Source organism: Corythoichthys intestinalis, chromosome 2 (genome assembly GCF_030265065.1).
Source record: "Corythoichthys intestinalis isolate RoL2023-P3 chromosome 2, ASM3026506v1, whole genome shotgun sequence".
In the NCBI taxonomy this organism is placed as follows: domain Eukaryota; kingdom Metazoa; phylum Chordata; class Actinopteri; order Syngnathiformes; family Syngnathidae; genus Corythoichthys; species Corythoichthys intestinalis.
Genome location: NC_080396.1, coordinates 65,788,282 through 65,806,980, shown reverse-complemented (window position 1 = coordinate 65,806,980; position 18,699 = coordinate 65,788,282). Strand labels below are relative to the sequence as shown.

The following is an 18,699-nucleotide window of genomic DNA, read 5'->3' as shown; positions in this document are numbered from 1 at the left end:
AATGATTCAAAATGCAACACTTTGCATGCAACATGTTCTCACAAAAACTCTACAAGAATGAAGACTGTATTATGTGGATAACTGATTACTGTAACTATTTTCTGTACCCTTAGATGCATAAGTGGGTCAAAAATGACCCGGTCGGGTTGTTTTCTTTAAATATCTTTGTCATGAAAAATTGTTATCAATTCATATACCTGGTATTCCTCAACAAACATGTTTGATATAGTGCCATTTAATTTTTTAACGAAGGTTTTTATACATTTGAAAAATGTTACTTTTTGTATTATTACCCCAAGCTTCTTTAAGTGGGTCAAAAATGACCCACATGCATTTTCTATGGAATCCAATGGGAACCTTTGATTCTTATCAACTTTGGCTGTCAGGAATAAATTTACTGTGGACCACACAGACTAGGTAAATAAGAAATGTCACACGTCAGGACGATTATTTTACACAGCAAGAGCACTGTAAGTATAGTATAGTATTTTGTCTGTGTGTCTTTCATGACTGTTGTTATTATTTATCGAGAAATTAGCCAACTTTATAATCAGCTAGCTAACTAAGTTAGCTAATATTACTGTGTATGTAGCGTGTGTATTCATTTGTATAGCTACATGTAGCTACATTTTTCCACATAGAGTGATGAAATTTGGGGAGTCGATACTTTGTGCAAAAATGCTCCAAAAGTCTCTTGCATCTATATTCCAAACCCAACAGGAAATCAGGTATTTTGAATGTTAAAAAACATGCACTTTTAGTCGATAAACAGTGTGCATGTTTGAGACCATTGCTCCTAGGCAGTTAGTTGGAACCTCCTCAAAATTGGTGAGACTCTTCATGAGACGTATGAGATGTTAAGTTATCAAAATGGTGAGTTTTCATTCACGGGCCTGACCTGGGCGGGGCATCAAAGTCGTGCGTTTTTTTGGCAACACGCCAAATTCAGTAAATGACTAAAAACTTCTTGATACAAGGTGCAATCTTTATCATATCTGGCATACAGGTGAGGGATCCAAGCCTGAACACCACTGTTTTGAAATATTACCCATTAGGCCTGGCGCCTTCTAGTGGGAACAGGAAACACCCTTTTTTTTTTTTTTTTTTTTACGAGAAAGGCTCCTCCTCCTCTGAAAAAATATCAATTGACCTCAAACCTGCATCAGGGGAGCCTTAAGAAATGTGTTCACATATCTGATGAAAAACATTGAGTTTTTATTTTATATTGAGAGGAGAGAAAGGCTCCTCCTCCTTTGGAAAAAAATCAATTGTTGAGTTTTCTTTGAAGCGGCTGGGTCCAAACAGGAAAGTAAAAAGACCCTCGGCCTTTTGTCTCAAAATGACCAATATATTCCTGATACAATGTGCAATCTTTTTCATATCTGGCATGCACGTGAGGTATTTGAGCCTGAACACGTCTGCATTGAAATATTATACATTAGTCCTGGCGCCCCCTAGTGGGAACAGGAAACACCCTTTTTTACAAGAAAGGCGCCTCCTCTTCGGGAAAAAAAATCAATTGACCTATAGCCTGCATCACGGGAGACTTAACACATGTGTTCAGGTTATCTGATAAAAAATATTGAGCTTTCGTCAAAGCGGCGGTGTCCAAACAGGAAAGTGAAAAGACCCTCGGCATTTTTTCTCAAAATGGACAATTTGAAGGCCTGAACGTGCTCAAAATCTCACCAAAATTTGCACATACATGCAGCTTCACTTGAATTTTGATTATTTTGCATTGTTGCAGAAAAAAATGTAAGAAAATGGCTCAGTAGCGCCCCCTTGAAATTTTCAAAAAGGCCTATCTATTTAGGTTTTTTCAACACAGACCAATGAAATTTGGTGAGTTGATACCTTTTGCAAAACTGCTCCAAAATCTCTTGCACCCGTATTCCAAACCCAACAGGAAATCAGGTATTTTGGATCGAATGTGAAATTTTTATCGATTTACATGGTGCACATTTGAGACCTTGTCGCCTAGGAAGTTAGTTGGATCGTCTTCAAAATTGGTCAGACTGTTCAGGAGACATATGAGATCTTAATTTATAAAAATGGTGAGTTTTCCTTCACGGGCCTGACCTGGGCGGGGTGCCAAAGTCGGCCATTTTTTGGCAACAAGCCAAAATCTATAAAAGTAAATGACTAATAACTCCCTCATATAAGGTGCAGTCTTTTTCATCTCCAGCATGTATGACCGGTATGACCGGTATCACAGCCTGAACACGACTGCATTGAAATATTACCCATTAGGCCTGGCGCCCCCTGCTGGGAACAGCAAACCTTTTTCACTAGACAGCCTCCTCCTCCAAGGGAAAAAAATCAATTGTCCTCAAACCTGCATAAAGGGAGCCTTAAGATATGCATTCAGGTACCTTGATGAAAAATATTGAAGTTTCGTTGAAGCAGAGGGGTCCAAACAGGAAAGTAGTCATTTTGTCTTACCACAAATTTTGAACAGTCGTAGCTTGGCAGATATAAAACATATCTGCGCCAAACTTCTCGTGCTTGTTCAGAGTCATGACATGAAGGGTCCAACAGGAAATCGGCATTTTGGATTGAGCCAAGTTTCATGCATGTTAGGTAGGTTCTCATTAGATGATTAGAGGGGGACGACCTGCCACCATCCCGGCCTGCAGGCCCGGAGTGACTAATCCGGAGCTTCTGGACGATTCCCGATTGTTTTATAAAAAAAAAAATTACACTGTTATAATTTTTTGTTTGGTATTTATTTATGACAGTGTCAGTGAGTATAACTTACATTCTGTTACCACTGTCCCTGTGGGCCGTCTTAAAAAAAAAAAAAATAAATAAATAAATATATATATATATACACCCATATATATATACACATATATATACATATATATATATACAGTGCCTTGCAAAAGTTTTCGGCCCCCTTGAACCTTGCAACCTTTCGCCACATTTCAGGCTTCAAACATAAAGATATAAAATTTTAATTTTTTGTCAAGAATCAACAACAAGTGGGACACAATCGTGAAGTGGAACAAAATTTATTGGATAATTTAAACTTTTTTAACAAAAAAAAACTGAAAAGTGGGGCGTGCAATATTATTCGGCCCCCTTGCGTTAATACTTTGTAGCGCCACCTTTTGCTCCAATTACAGCTGCAAGTCACTTGGGGTATGTTTCTATCAGTTTTGCACATCGAGAGACTGACATTCTTGCTCATTCTTCCTTGCAAAACAGCTCGAGCTCAGTGAGGTCGGATGGAGAGTCTTTGTGAACAGCAGTCTTCAGCTCTTTCCACAGATTCTCGAATGGATTCAGGTCTGGACTTTGACTTGGCCATTCTAACACCTGGATACGTTTATTTTTTAACCATTCCATTGTAGATTTGGCTTTATGTTTTGGATCATTGTCCTGTTGGAAGATAAATCTCCGTCCCAGTCTCAGGTCTTGTGCAGATACCAACAGGTTTTCTTCCAGAATGTTCCTGTATTTGGCTGCATCCATCTTCCCGTCAATTTTAACCATCTTCCCTGTCCCTGTTGAAGAAAAGCAGGCCCAAACCATGATGCTGCCACTACCATGTTTGACAGTGGGGATGGTGTGTTCAGGGTGATGAGCTGTGTTGCTTTTATGCCAAACATATCGTTTTGCATTGTGGCCAAAAAGTTCAATTTTGGTTTCATCTGACCAGAGCACCTTCTTCCACGTGTTTGGTGTGTCTCCCAGGTGGCTTGTGGCAAACTTTAAACGAGACTTTTTATGGATATCTTTGAGAAATGGCTTTCTTCTTGCCACTCTTCCATAAAAGCCAGATTTGTGCAGTGTACGACTGATTGTTGTCCTATGGACAGACTCTCCCACCTCAGCTGTAGATCTCTGCAGTTCATCCAGAGTGATCATGGGCCTCTTGGCTGCATCTCTGATCAGTTTTCTCCTTGTTTGAGAAGAAAGTTTGGAAGGACGGCCGGGTCTTGGTAGATTTGCAGTGGTCTGATGCTCCTTCCATTTCAATATGATGGCTTGCACAGTGCTCCTTGAGATGTTTAAAGCTTGGGAAATCTTTTTGTATCCAAATCCGGCTTTAAACTTCACCACAACAGTATCTCGGACCTGCCTGGTGTGTTCCTTGGTTTTCATAATGCTCTCTGCACTTTAAACAGAACACTGAGACTATCTCAGAGCAGGTGCATTTATACGGAGACTTGATTACCCACAGGTGGATTCTATTTATCATCATCGGTCATTTAGGACAACATTGGATCATTCAGAGATCCTCACTGAACTTCTGGAGTGAGTTTGCTGCACTGAAAGTAAAGGGGCCGAATAATATTGCACGCACCACTTTTCAGTGTTTTATTTGTTAAAAAAGTTTAAATTATCCAATGAATGTTGTTCCACTTCACGATTGTGTCCCACTTGTTGTTGATTCTTGACAAAAAAATTAAATTTCATATCTTTATGTTTGAAGCCTGAAATGTGGCGAAAGGTTGCAAGATTCAAGGGGGCCGAATACTTTTGCAAGGCACTGTATATACATATATACAGGGTGACCCAAAAAAAAGGTTACACTGCCATAATACAACTTAAATGCCATGTTTATTCATCTTAGAATTAGAATTTAATCACAAATTATACATTATTGTAAAGAACATGTACAGTACACTCTATTTTTCAATGTGTCCTCCCTTAAGTGTCACAACAGCCTCCAGGCGCCTGCGGAACGCTTCTTTATGGAGGATGCTGTCATCTTTTCCCAAGATCTAACAATGGACCTCTCCAAGGCTGCCACAGAAGTTTGTGGCTTCTTACAGGCACTGTCCTCCACAGTTGCCCATATGCTATAATCCAGGGGATTGAGATCTGGACTCTGGGGTGGTCACATATCACCTTGTCAATCAACTTTTTGGTCCGCACAGATCGGCACTTCCAGACCCAGGTTTTCGTGAGGCTGTTCCAGTATCTTTCAGGTTCTTTTTAACTTTGTAGACTGCACATCTGGATATTCTCAGATTTGCTGCAATCTCAGTAGGTGTCAGACCGGCACGCAGCAATTCAGGTACAGCTAAAGTTTTCTTCATTTTCAGCAGAAGCACAGGAATTGTAGAGATGAGAGATTACCAGCTGCATTGAGTGACCTTAACGCATCACTTAAGCATGACAACCTATTTAGATATGTTTCAATGGCTTTTAAACAAGCAGTCAACTGAGTGTAAACTTTTTTGGGGGTCACCCTGTATATATATATATATATATATATATATATATATATATATATATATATATATATATATATATATATTTTTTTTTTCCAGAAGCATCCTCACGTGTGCAGACTAAAAATACAGCATGCAGCTCCGCCCCCCAATTGTAGTCTGTATTGAGCCAAATTAGCTGCTATCTCGGTGCTCGGATGGATAAAAAGAGCAAGGGTGGCGCTGAAAAAATAAGAATTAAAAAGAGAAAAGCACTTGTGAAAAAACCGGCAAAATAGCTTTTTTTTTTTTTCCATGCAACCACCTCGCTGCCTCAAACTACAGAGGATTACAACGAAAGTGGTAAGGCCAGATGCCGAATAAAATGCAACTTGCACTGTGTGGTACGACAATATGTAATTGTGGAAACTTTGGCTTCTTGTAGCACCTCACAAGGGATATGTAGCAGTAAGCATTAGCCATAATGAACACACCATAGGTGCAGAGCTGGAAGGTAGGATTGCCATGTTGTTCAGTGAGTGAAAATTAGAATTTAATCAATTACGTGGCGTTTTAAAGTGGAAATGGAAAATGGGTAATAGTATCATTAGAAGTTGTTACAATGTGCAATACTTATTCTTTATTTTTCATATTGTTATGTTGCTACGTTTGTTTTATCTGTAAGCACTCATTTTGTTAATATTTGATGTTGCAGAAAAGGTCTTATTTATTAATTTATTTTTCAAATGTATCATTAAATATAGTTTTTTTAAATCCATTTTTAAATTTGTTCAAAATGATGTGTTGCACTTGTCAAAATAAAGCCACCTTGTTAAACAACCATTACCTGCACTGAATTGGAATACACAGAATTACAGTACACGGCTTTAGAGAACACTGAACTTAACACATGTATGCATAATGACATTATTTTAAATGAGTGGGCCGGTCTGAGGCATGAAATTCCAGGGCCGAAAATGAGTCCCACTCCTGCCCTGCCGACCTGTATGCTGTCCAAGTTTGCGTGGCGTCCGAGTTGCGCCAAACTGTGAGGGCCTGTTCAGTCCTGCTTGCAGGGCTAGTTCTAAATATTATTTGAGTGATTATTCTTTACCAAAATGGCATATAAAAACATTGACTCTAATACAAGTCATTTTTGACCCCCTTAGGGAAGAGTGTAGGGTCTAGTCACCTGTGCATTTAAGGGTTAAAACATGTCTTTCTATGTGCAAGACCACAACATTTGTTTTAACATTAAAAAAAAAAAAGATTAAAAACCTCTTTAAAAAAAAACTTCACTGATAAAAAAATTAACTTTTCACACAACCCTGAAAAGCAAAGCTTTTTTTCATCAGTATTTCTATTTTCTACAAGATCATAATTTGTAATTGTGAGAACATGCTCTTTCATATCTATTTGTGATTTCATGCGTCATTAATATTTCAACCTGATTAAGGTTCTACTGTATCGGTCTTTCCAGTTTGACACAAAGCAAAGGAACCCCATCTGAGTGAGGCCACAGTCACATGACTCAGAATTGCCTTGATTTTGGTACATAGTCATCTTTTGTGTTACTATGTGTCTGCATGCATTCTCTACCTGAATGAAACATCCAAGTGGTTTGAACTCAAGTGGGGGTCCTTCCATTAAAACTACCGAGATAAGTTAGCATCTGTAGCTGCTTCAACGTTGAAGGAAAATGTTTGCAATCTATTGACCTAACCTAGGACCTTCAGTGGACTTCTTATGACGAGGTGTTGTTGGGGGAGGGGCCCCAACAATCATATCTATCCTGGCAAGGCACACAGAGACGATATCAGCGAAACGTAAATGAAACAATGTGGGAAATCCCAATTTAAAGTGTTGAGTACACAGAAGTTACTGGTTAAGTTAGGTCAGCGATTTCTGCATGGAAACAATTTTCCAAAAATAAAAACCCAACATCAATTATATAAAAAAATAATCCAAAATATAAAAAATTGTATTATGCAATGAAAATTGCAGCGTCAAATAAAGCTATTTTGAGCACTTCAAAATTCAACAATTTGAAAAATACCAGACTAAACAATACTACAGTATCAATATCTGAAAATTGACCAAATTTGGACATAAAATGTATGTTTCCGGCGTTATACTGAATTTATGTTTATGTTTCATGGACAGACATGAGATCTTGTGCAAGAAAAGCTGCTGAAAAACAACAACGCATTGCAGGCTGAGATTCAAATTAGTGAATTGTACTTTTTACAATGTCACTAATGTAAAGAACTGAATACAACACATGTCTGATTAATGAATGGCTTATGTGCACATGTGTGTATAGAGCAACATGGCCTATATTAAATAACACATCATCCTTTTAGAAAGGTATTCATTCAATAAATTGACTCAATGAGTCTAGATTTCATAGTTGATAGCATAACCAAAGTGATGCTCGTGTGCATTCTTCATGGAGACATTTAGCCCATGTAATGTGAGGATTATTAGGTTTGCCCTGTAAAGGGAAACTTGTGCTTGCCTGGATTGCAAGTTTTTAATGCGGGTCAGCATGTCCAGGTGACCTGCAGAGTACTGCTCAATCACATCCATGACATCATATGGGCGTAGGCTCTCCTTGAATCTTCTCTTTGACACCAGGAATGTCATGATGCTGAGGGAAGACACATGGTTCAACGTTAACAAAATTTTAATAAAAATAATCAAGAAGAATATTTGTTTCTATTAGTTGTACCTACCCACCAAATATGAACACAAAGTACCATAGTTTACAGCAGAAGTAAGCATTTTTGTGGTAACCAATCACCTGCATGCATCTGGTCCCAATATACATTGCAATGTATACCAGTTGTATTGCTGGGTTTTATGTTATATGGGGTTTTGATTCAAACAGAAAAAAAGGTTGGGGAACCACTGTTTTAGAGCACAGTAATGTTTAATTGTCTTTGCTATGGGCCTTTTGGTTTACGGTTTATCTAAACTGGAGTAGTATAAACTAGGGGTAAAAGTGGCTAGAATTTATTGCTGGAGCACCCTGACATAAAGGTCGCCACAGAACCAAGATTTTTTTTTTTTTTTTTTTAATTTTAGGGGGGTGTCAACGTCCTAAAACCACAGAAATGCAAAAAAAGTTTTTGAAAGCTATACCTACAAAACACAATGAAACACAATAGGTTTTATACATGCATTAGGCATACATGAGAAACTGTCATTCAAAATCGTATTTTTTTTTTCCAATGGTGTGCACGATAACAGTTAGGAAAAACACCATACAGTAACCCCAACTTTCATCTCCAAACTTTTATTTTCCTTCATTTCCTCACATATAAATGCAAAACCTCAATTATAACTACTTAAGAACATAGGATGTGCAGTAAATTGGAGATAATATAAATATTGACTTATATATTCTTAAAAACAAAGTGACATACATTAAAAAAATAAGTACAAATACTTAAGTATAAATAAGTACATAATGCACATTGAAATTGAATATATTTTGAAGAAAACTCAAACACCGACTTTTCCCAAAAAATAAATATTATAAGGAAATAAATAAGTAGCATAACATAGGTAAATGAACAAAATAAGTCCAAAGTGCACATTAAGTATATTGCCAAATGTATCACATTTGAGACAAGCATTTTTGGACCTCATTGCAGAAAAAAAATGTTTAACACCTTATTGTGTTCAATCTCACTTTAGTTATATTTGTTTTGCCACGAGAACTGCATGTAATGCTTAATGTATCATTTATGATACACATTAGAGGACATATACAGGTATACAAATTAATTTTTAAATATATATTTTTTTAAATTCTATTATATTAAGTTTAAGGGCCACATTAAACTTTCAAATTAAAAAAAAAAAAAAAAAATCTGAATTTTCTGTTTATCATTTCTGTGGTCAGGCATTATAACATGGAAAATGTTCTGAACCACCCCATCGGAGCAAATAAAATAAAAATAAGCCTCTTCAACCATCTCCTTTCACTGATCAATTTTACATTGCGTTGCACTCTTTTATCGCATTAACTCAACAAGCTTGTTCTTTTTTTCTTTTCTTTTTTTGCTTTCCGACAAACGTGCATTTGAACCAGTCAGAGCTAGCTATCCATGCTGATAACATTGACCGGACAACTGTAGTCCAGGCAGGGGGGTTTGTTGTACACACATCGACGCGAGTCGACTGTCTCGTCGAACTCAGATACACACACTGTGAAAACTCCAAGGAACTCAGTGGAATAAATTAATAATAAATATCGGTGGAAACAGATAATGATACACAAACACTTTATTAGGCTTGTTGTGTATTTACTGTAAAAATGACGTTAGTAGATTGTTTTCATCTTGGAGAGGCGCGTGTGGCATCCTGGCAGTTTTTTTAACATGGTGGTTTGACAGTTGCCGTCATATTTTCAGGATCAAAGCATTGTTCCGTCCCAATCTGCCTCCGAGTTTTATACCGCAACGGTGTTCTGGACCGTTCCGGCCCACTTTCACCCCGGGTATGAACTTCTTGAAAGCAATCATCATTGGACTCTTTTTGAGTTGACTGTTCAAAAGCTGCAAAACTAGTCGGTATGCATCTAGCCCTTATACCTTATGTTTATACTGTACATATATTAGGGATGTCCTAATCGCATATTTTTGCACCCAAGTCCGAGTCACCTGATTTTGAGAATCTGCCGACACAGAGTCCCGATCAGACAAAAAGTTTTTTTTTTTTTTTTTTGAACAAAAGTTCACGTTTATGCTACAGTACCGTACTTTTTAAAGTACTTCCTATTCTACTTTTTGTTGATTTGTTGTGGAGTATAAAACGTATATATTTTTGTATCTTTGGGCAATGCCATTGTATGTCTGGATTATTTTGTTACTTTTTAGCCCTTAATAAGTAAAAAAAAAAAAAAAAAAAATTAGGCCTGAATAATATTGGGAAAAAATTGCAATATACTGTATATTGCCAAGACACCACACTTACTTTTTGCATTGGTTGCACTGGTGTGCCTAATTTTTTTCTTAAGGTGCACCAGTATTAAATGTAGGCGCACAACTTTTTCACTGCATCACCTTTAACTCCTTACTTTCTTGTCCACTCAAAATCCACTCACGCTTTGACGCTCACGCTGCCGAGAATGGCCTCTAGACAACGAAGATTGACGAAACGATCATGACACATTTGTGTCTTTGATCATGGATCTACAGAGCCTTCACTCGCAGATCAAAGTTACAAACCTGTCAATCATCGTTAACTTTAAGTAGCAAACTCCAGCTGCCTGCTGACCAAGAAAAGCAGCAGGAGGAAGAGTTAGAGGCTGTACAAGCATAAAGCAAAAAAACAAATATATTTTTTTAAATTAAAAACCTGATCGTTTTCACCTGATTCCGATCCTCTGATAAATGGCGCGATCAGCCCGATTTCCGATCACGTGATCAGATCAGGACATCCTTAGTACGTATATTCTTTATATCGTGTATTTGTATGACTTTCTGGCAGTGACAAAATGCTAAAAAATAGCCAGGACAATTTCACGGGTGAAGCCAACAGAGGAGAGAAAACATTGAAGGGAGGTCTTACCATATTGATCGTATTGCAACCCTTAACCCAGGTGGCAATTCTTGATTGAGAAAGTCACAGTGACAACTCTTGTCGTCGCCAATGTCCTCTCCTGGAAAGCTCGCTTCTACAGAACAAAGAGAAGGACACTTTCAAAAAAGATAACTTTGTCCGCCCACTACCCGCATCAGGCTGAGATGCTAAGCAAAGCTCTTGCTGTTGTCTTTGACGGAATATGATAAGTATTACACATTTGTTGGCTTCGTGAAACAGAATAAAATCAGTGCAGAATTAAAGGACAGTACAGAGATGGTGTGAAGCTTTGTTGAAACCTTTGACAAGTACTCCGAAATTAAGACAAATCATTCTTAAATTCATCTGAGCCAAGTCTCATTATGATGGATCTTGCGGCAGTCAGGCAAAGGTCTCTGGACTTGCATTTTCCCTTTTTTATTGACACCACTTGACTTGAACCCACTGTTGACTTACAGTAGTCACCAACCCTTATTACCAATGACAAAGTATTCATTTAATCCAGCAATTTGTTCATGGCTACAGATATCTATGTGATTCAAAAAGACAAATATAAACGGGGTTCATGTCAAGTGAAAAAAATCTCAGCAGATTCCAGCATGCATATTTTTCAAATAGATGAAGCTCGTCTTGACGATCCCCATATAAGGCAACCAAAAAGATCCCAATGTCTTACTTATTAAACCTTCAATTGCTGCGAGGAGAAAGAAGGGGAGAGACAAACATTCATGAAGTATTCTAATAAAAATATAAATTGCAGACCAACGAGACAAATGGTTTTGAGTGATTCTTGAATATATATATTTTTTTAAATCACAAATGAGCTCCATGAATGACACAAAAATATAGGATTCTAATGTGAGAAAAGAATTAGTTGACGCAGAAAAGATACAAAAAATTTAATAGAAGAAAACCTGATTCATTCACCAATCACCACTGAATGTCATGTAAAGGCTATTGGGTCAGCGAGTATGAAATATTGTAGGCAAATAACCACACTGCAACTCCTCGATGTCAACAAACCTACATAACAAGAGATGCTCAGTTACAAATGTTGTAATTCCATTGACACCTCATGATTGTTTACTGACTGACATTTGCCTTCTATATATGGGCAGCTGTGGTGCAGTTGGTAGAGTTCATAGTGCCATTTACCATGTACAGTATTGAAAAAAATTCCTACCTCCTTATGGCTATAATCAAGTCTGGTGTATCAAGTGTTTCCATGCATGATTCCCATGCAGGGGTGAACTGGAACCAAAAAATGGCCCTGGCATTTCTGTCCTGGGCGGCCCACCTTCTCTGGCTGTGGGTGGGTGTATTCTTTCAATACATTAGAACAATGTGTATTTCTATTTATGTCATTTACTTACGGTGTTATTTAGTTTGTGACCAGAATGTCTGACTGTTTCATGACTCTCTTTCAGCTGTGTAAGCAAAAAGTTTACGTTTTATTACTTTATAGGGGGCAATTAGGACAAAAGAATGTTTGTTTCAACGACTGTTGATGAGATCAGTGACCATAGATGGACATTCTTTAACCTCCTTTGTTTGCAACAAATCTCCTCCTCTGGTAGCCTTTCTATGCATTTTCCACCTTTGTGGACGTGTCCTGAAAGCAGGGCCCTCCCTTGAACCTGGATGTCACCGAAAGGTGGACAGAGGGAGGGGGCCCAGGCCAGTCTGTATGGTTTAATTGTTTTGTCTCATTGAAGTTTCAATATATCTTACTGTTCGATGTGTGTTTTGTTACGTTTTGTCATCTTATTGTTAAATGTTTACCTTCTTCGCCAGCTGTTTATTGCAGCATACAAAAAATAGCATCTTCTACAAAAAAAAAAAAAAAAAATATATATATATATATATATATATATATATGTATGTGTGTGTGTGTGTGTGTGTGTGCGTGTGTGTGTGTGTGTGTGTGGGTGTGTGTGTGTATACAGTGCCTTGCAAAAGTATTCGGCCCCCTTGAACCTTGCAATCTTTCGCCACATTTCAGGCTTCAAACATAAAGATATAAAATTTTAATTTTTTGTCAAGAATCAACAACAAGTGGGACACAATCGTGAAGTGGAACAAAATTTATTGGATAATTTAAACTTTTTTAACAAATAAAAAACTGAAAAGTGGGGTGTGCAATATTATTCGGCCCCCTTGCGTTAATACTTTGTAGCGCCACCTTTTGCTCCAATTACAGCTGCAAGTCACTTGGGGTATGTTTCTATCAGTTTTGCACATCGAGAGACTGACATTCTTGCCCATTCTTCCTTGCAAAACAGCTCGAGCTGAGTGAAGTTGGATGGAGAGTGTTTGTGAACAGCAGTCTTCAGCTCTTTCCACAGATTCTCGATTGGATTCAGGTCTGGACTTTGACTTTGCCATTCTAACACCTGGATACGTTTATTTTTGAACCATTCCATTGTAGATTTGGCTTTATGTTTTGGATCATTGTCCTGTTGGAAGACAAATCTCCGTCCCAGTCTCAGGTCTTGTGCAGATACTAACAGGTTTTCTTCCAGAATGTTCCTGTATTTGGCTGCATCCATCTTCCCGTCAATTTTAACCATCTTCCCTGTCCCTGCTGAAGAAAAGCAGGCCCAAACCATGATGCTGCCACCACCATGTTTGACAGTGGGGATGGTGTGTTCAGGGTGATGAGCTGTGTTGCTTTTACGCCAAACATATCGTTTTGCATTGTGGCCAAAAAGTTCAATTTTGGTTTCATCTGACCAGAGCACCTTCTTCCACATGTTTGGTGTGTCTCCCAGGTGGCTTGTGGCAAACTTTAAACGAGACTTTTTATGGATATCTTTGAGAAATGGCTTTCTTCTTGCCACTCTTCCATAAAAGCCAGATTTGTGCAGTGTACGACTGATTGTTGTGTACGACTGATTGTTGTCCTATGGACAGACTCTCCCACCTCAGCTGTAGATCTCTGCAGTTCATCCAGAGTGATCATGGGCCTCTTGGCTGCATCTCTGATCAGTTTTCTCCTTGTCTGAGAAGAAAGTTTGGAAGGACGGCCGGGTCTTGGTAGATTTGCAGTGGTCTGATGCTCCTTCCATTTCAATATGATGGCTTGCACAGTGCTCCTTGAGATGTTTAAAGCTTGGGAAATCTTTTTGTATCCAAATCCGGCTTTAAACTTCTCCACAACAGTATCTCGGACCTGCCTGGTGTGTTCCTTGGTTTTCATAATGCTCTCTGCACTTTAAACAGAACCCTGAGACTATCACAGAGCAGGTGCATTTATACGGAGACTTGATTACACACAGGTGGATTCTATTTATCATCATCGGTCATTTAGGACAACATTGGATCATTCAGAGATCCTCACTGAACTTCTGGAGTGAGTTTGCTGCACTGAAAGTAAAGGGGCCGAATAATATTGCACGCCCCACTTTTCCGTTTTTTATTTGTTAAAAAAGTTTAAATTATCCAATAAATGTTTTTCCACTTCACGATTGTGTCCCACTTGTTGTTGATTCTTGACAAAAAAATTAAATTTCATATCTTTATGTTTGAAGCCTGAAATGTGGCGAAAGGTTGCAAGATTCAAGGGGGCCGAATACTTTTGCAAGGCACTGTATATCAGTGTATCAAATACTTGTTCTCCCCACTGTATAAATATGTATATATATGTATAAGTATACTTTATATGAGTTCCTTTACCCTCTGAGTTTTGACGTGAAGCGCTGCCGCGCACTCTGAAAGCATGCTTGGGCCCTCGGTTCTTCTCTGTAAAGCTCCAGCTCTTAGTGACCTTCCCAGGGCTCTGCTCAGCACCATCTTCTGGCCCAGGAGATTGGTCTTTTCCTTTGGCCAGTGGAGTCTTAGAAGGACTGGGGAAGACTTTGTCCTTCAGGCTCGCCTTCCGACTAGGAGGATCAAGTCACAGAATGGTTAACTTGTGTAAAAAAAAATTTTTTTAAATCATGGCATCTTTACATTAAGTACTAATTTGTTAAGAAAACAAAATACATTTCTGTCTTCTTGCTGGTTTCAACAGACTGTAAAACATTACAGTAGTGTGACTCTTACCTCACGGAAACCTACAGCAGTGGAAGCTATGTCCATATAGGGACATACAGTTGTAGGGCACTCAGCAAGTCAGGCTAGCAGTAGAATGCGACAAGCAAACATGCATGGGCAGGCAAGGTGGCATCTCAAAAGATTGAGCTGTGGTGTCTCTATGTGCAAAAACAAAACACAACGCATGCAATAAAGAAATAAACGATCATACTCAATGTCATTTGTGAAAAGAAGGCAAAAGGAGCAATTCAAAAGATCTTCAGTCCTGGTAGATACGCAGCAAGCAAATTAAAATATTTAGTAAATGAATTAGCTTTGATACGGTAATAACTAGGTTGCCAACTGTCCCTTGAAAAATGGAATCGTCCCGTATTCAAATACAAAGTAACGCGTCCTGCATTGAGCTTTCAAGGTTTTGTCACGTATTATAATGAAACTTGAAAATAGTGTCTTATTTGTAGAACAAATGAATACTGGTATGGTGCATTACATGAATATGCAGGGAAACGCATTCCCCAACCTCTCTTGCGTTTTGACCAATGAGCTAATGCAGTGCTTCTCAATTATTTTCTATTACGCCTCCCTCAGGAAGACGTCAATGTTTCGCCCCCCCACAACCCTCTGCCGCCACTGTAAATAGTATCATTTGTCTATAAAATTATTATTATTACACGTAAACCTCTGCATAACTTTGTCCTTTTTAATATTCATGAAAATAAGTAATTTAGATCAATTTACGATAAAGTATAAATTTATTAACATTGTTTTGTTTGTAGCAGAAAAAGACTTAAAGCCTGAATTAATTTTTTAAAAAGTTACATCCAAATTGTAAAAATACACTCAAGGTATATTTTTGACCAGTTGATAGTAAAAAATAAAATTTAATATAATCAATAAATAATAAATTCTAATTGATCAGCAACATTAACTTATGAGGACAATATGCCAAAAAATTTACCACCATTAGAGAAGTACTGAGCTAACGGAACAATGACAATACGAAATCGCACTCATCTCATTGGTCGAGGTACTGTTGCTTGCCATGATGAAAATGGAAGACCTCCATGGGTTGATACATTTTATTTTCATCGATCATTTTTGTGTGATTTTGTTGTCAGCACATTCAACTATGGAAAGAACAAAGTATTTAATAATAAAAAAAAATTCATTCATTCAGATCTACAACGTGTTACGTTAGCGTTCCCTTTATTATTTTTTTTTTTTAGCAAAGTATTATATTTTTGTGTTCTGTCAATTTCATTTGTATTTCCACATTATATTTGGAGTGATTATTTATGGAAATGTTATTGCTGAGTTGACTTTGGACTCACCTAAATTGTTGAAAAAAAAAAAAAGAAAGAAAAAAAAAAAAAAAGATTTCCTTAGGGATTATGTTTGCAAATTTGAAAAAAGTATTTTTTAAAAACCGGCCAAAAAACATACAAACACACACACACACAAAATTAAGAAAAAAATTAAAGTGTATGGTTATCGGGCTAGCCAGCTTTCTAATGGGATGTCCCTTATTTTTTTTTTTTTTTTTCAGAGAATTGGCAACCCTAATAATAACCAGGATGTGTAATATAGGATAGTACAGGATAGTAAAATAAGCAAATTGTCTTTACGTTCTCTTTAAACTACCCTGCAAATGCCAGGTTCACAGATACAGTGTATGTTGAGCAGGTACATATCATTTTGTTGTATAGCATACTTCTCCTGAGGGTAAGAAAAGGAGGCGTATATTCATGTACATGCACAACAATTTTTCTGTGTATATTGCACCTTCATATTATTTGCATCACGCACCCTACAATTTAGATCTTATAGTATAAAATATATTTTCGATGTTATGACAGCAAAACAGTCATGATATTACAAACAATACAATATGATTAGGTGATATTCTAAGTCGGATAAATAAGAAAATGTACAGTATGTAATTTTGAGTATAAATCCGGACCTCCATGGGTTGATACATTTCATTTTTATGGATAATTTTTGTCTGCCTTTGTTGCCAGCACATTCAACTATGTAAAGTATTTAATACGGTAAAAATGAACGGTAGGATCTCTATGTATTAATTGCTCTAAAACAGTTTTTGCATCTACCTAAAAACGTTACATTTTCAAAAAAATGTAATTGTGTTGAAGGTGGGATTGGAACTGAGGTGCGGGAGGTGTGACACAGACTTGCAGTGCAGTAGGTACAGTAGTAGGTGTGCAATAACTATACCTAAATGTTCTCGGACAGCAACCACAAAGTCTGTCTTTGTGTGCATTGTCATGACTGGAGCGGTAGAGGAGACACAAACAAAGCAGTGGATATGGTGGCAAAAACAACGTTATGTGTTACACTGTGTTTTTAATGACACTTTATTGTAATTGGCACATCTCTGCAAGAATCACCTCACCAAATTAACACTATTATGCTTGAATTATGATTTTTTTTTTTCTTGAATGGTTTTATTACATTCATACAAGGGCGTAGGTTTGCATAGGGACGCTAGGGACAAAACACTACCAACTTTTCAGGATGCTCAAATTGTCCCCACCAACTTTTAAGCAACCTTACTTGCATCATAGAATGTGTTCAGTTATATAGGTCATTTAGATTGTCTTCCCATATGTTGTAACAATAGAATTGACCCTAGCATTATTAAATGAATTCTTTTCATTATGTTCAGACTTATATTGACCCCTTTTTCAGTTGCTGAATGTGCCGCTCCATTTTTTCCCTCAAATGCACGTTTGATTGGGTGATCACTTGACCCACCCCCAACACACACATGCACGCGCACACACTCACAGTTCAGAATTACGTTGCATGTCGGCATTCCCTCCTCTATGGGGTTATATTGCAGAATAGTGTCAGCAATATAACCCCATACTCCTCTGCCCACTTCGAAGAGGAGGGACATTAGAAGTTTTTTTCAGCCAGCAGCCACTGTAAGTAATGGAAGTAATAGAGTTGGCATTACCATTACGATAAACTCTGCGAACTTGTTAACCTGAGTAGAAAGCTGCTTAAGTACAGTAGAAATGTCCTACTGTATACGTTTTCCACTATGTTAATGAAAATTAAATTCTGAGAAATATAATAAACTCTGCTCAGCTGTAAGAAGTGTAGTGATCCAAGGTTTACACCCTTCTCCCAAGTTTTCGTTTTTATTTTACTTATGTGATCTTAAAGCAGCCCAAAGGAGCTTTCATTTTTTGTTGAGTTTGGCTATGCTTTGGCTGTACGAAAATAGTAGTGTTAATCCTGAAGGAAGGCTCCATTTTTATTTTGTTTATTTATTCCATGACTAAGAACTTTTTTGTTATATTTAATTTATTTAGAAAGAAAATTTTGAGTGGCAAAAAGAAAATTTGTCTTTTTTTTCTTCTTTTTTTTGCATTCCTGGATACTTAAGATGATTCACAAGTTTGTATTTCTTGTGTATTTTAATATAATATAGTTATATATTTATATTATATAATATATTATAAACTGTAATAATAATATAATGCAATTTAAATTTGTTAATAAAAGACATTTATTCTGGAAGTTTTCAAAATGTGTCTTTAGTAGTTTTTGATAAAGATGGGTACAATCGAATGGTGTATCACCTGAACCAATATATGCAGTGCAAAAACCCACCTCCTTAAAACTGGGGGGAAAAAAACTTAAATTCCCTTGTTTTCAGTGTAAATATACTACAAATAAGTGAAATTATCTGACAGTGCTTCAAGTAAATTTTACTCAAATTTCTTGAAATAAAAATCGCTAGCTGAAAATAAGACTTATTTGAAACAAAAGGTTTGTATATTTAATCTTAAAAAAAAACTTGTTCATCAGAAATGATCTGAATTGAAGAATAGATATTGTTTGAAACATTATTTGAAAGTATTTTTTCTTGATTTAGGTG

At 37.2% G+C, this 18,699-nt stretch overlaps 1 protein-coding gene across 7 annotated transcripts in view; it reads right to left on the bottom strand.

The window, feature by feature from the left end:
* Positions 1-18,699, bottom strand: part of kcnq2a (potassium voltage-gated channel, KQT-like subfamily, member 2a) — a 71,733-nt gene that overhangs the window by 6,540 nt on the left and 46,494 nt on the right. Inside the window, exons 11-15 of one of the 7 annotated variants that reach the window (XM_057829640.1) lie at positions 14,433-14,638; positions 11,434-11,451; positions 10,746-10,851; positions 7,684-7,815; positions 6,889-6,957 (exon numbers count right to left, since the gene is read on the bottom strand). In XM_057829640.1, the coding sequence (XP_057685623.1) occupies positions 6,889-6,957; positions 7,684-7,815; positions 10,746-10,851; positions 11,434-11,451; positions 14,433-14,638 (531 nt within the window). Of the gene's footprint in view, positions 1-6,888; positions 6,958-7,683; positions 7,816-10,745; positions 10,852-11,433; positions 11,452-14,432; positions 15,920-18,699 lie in introns of those variants that run through there. The other 6 variants (XM_057829642.1, XM_057829641.1, XM_057829643.1 and 3 more) reach the window with 6 other exon arrangements.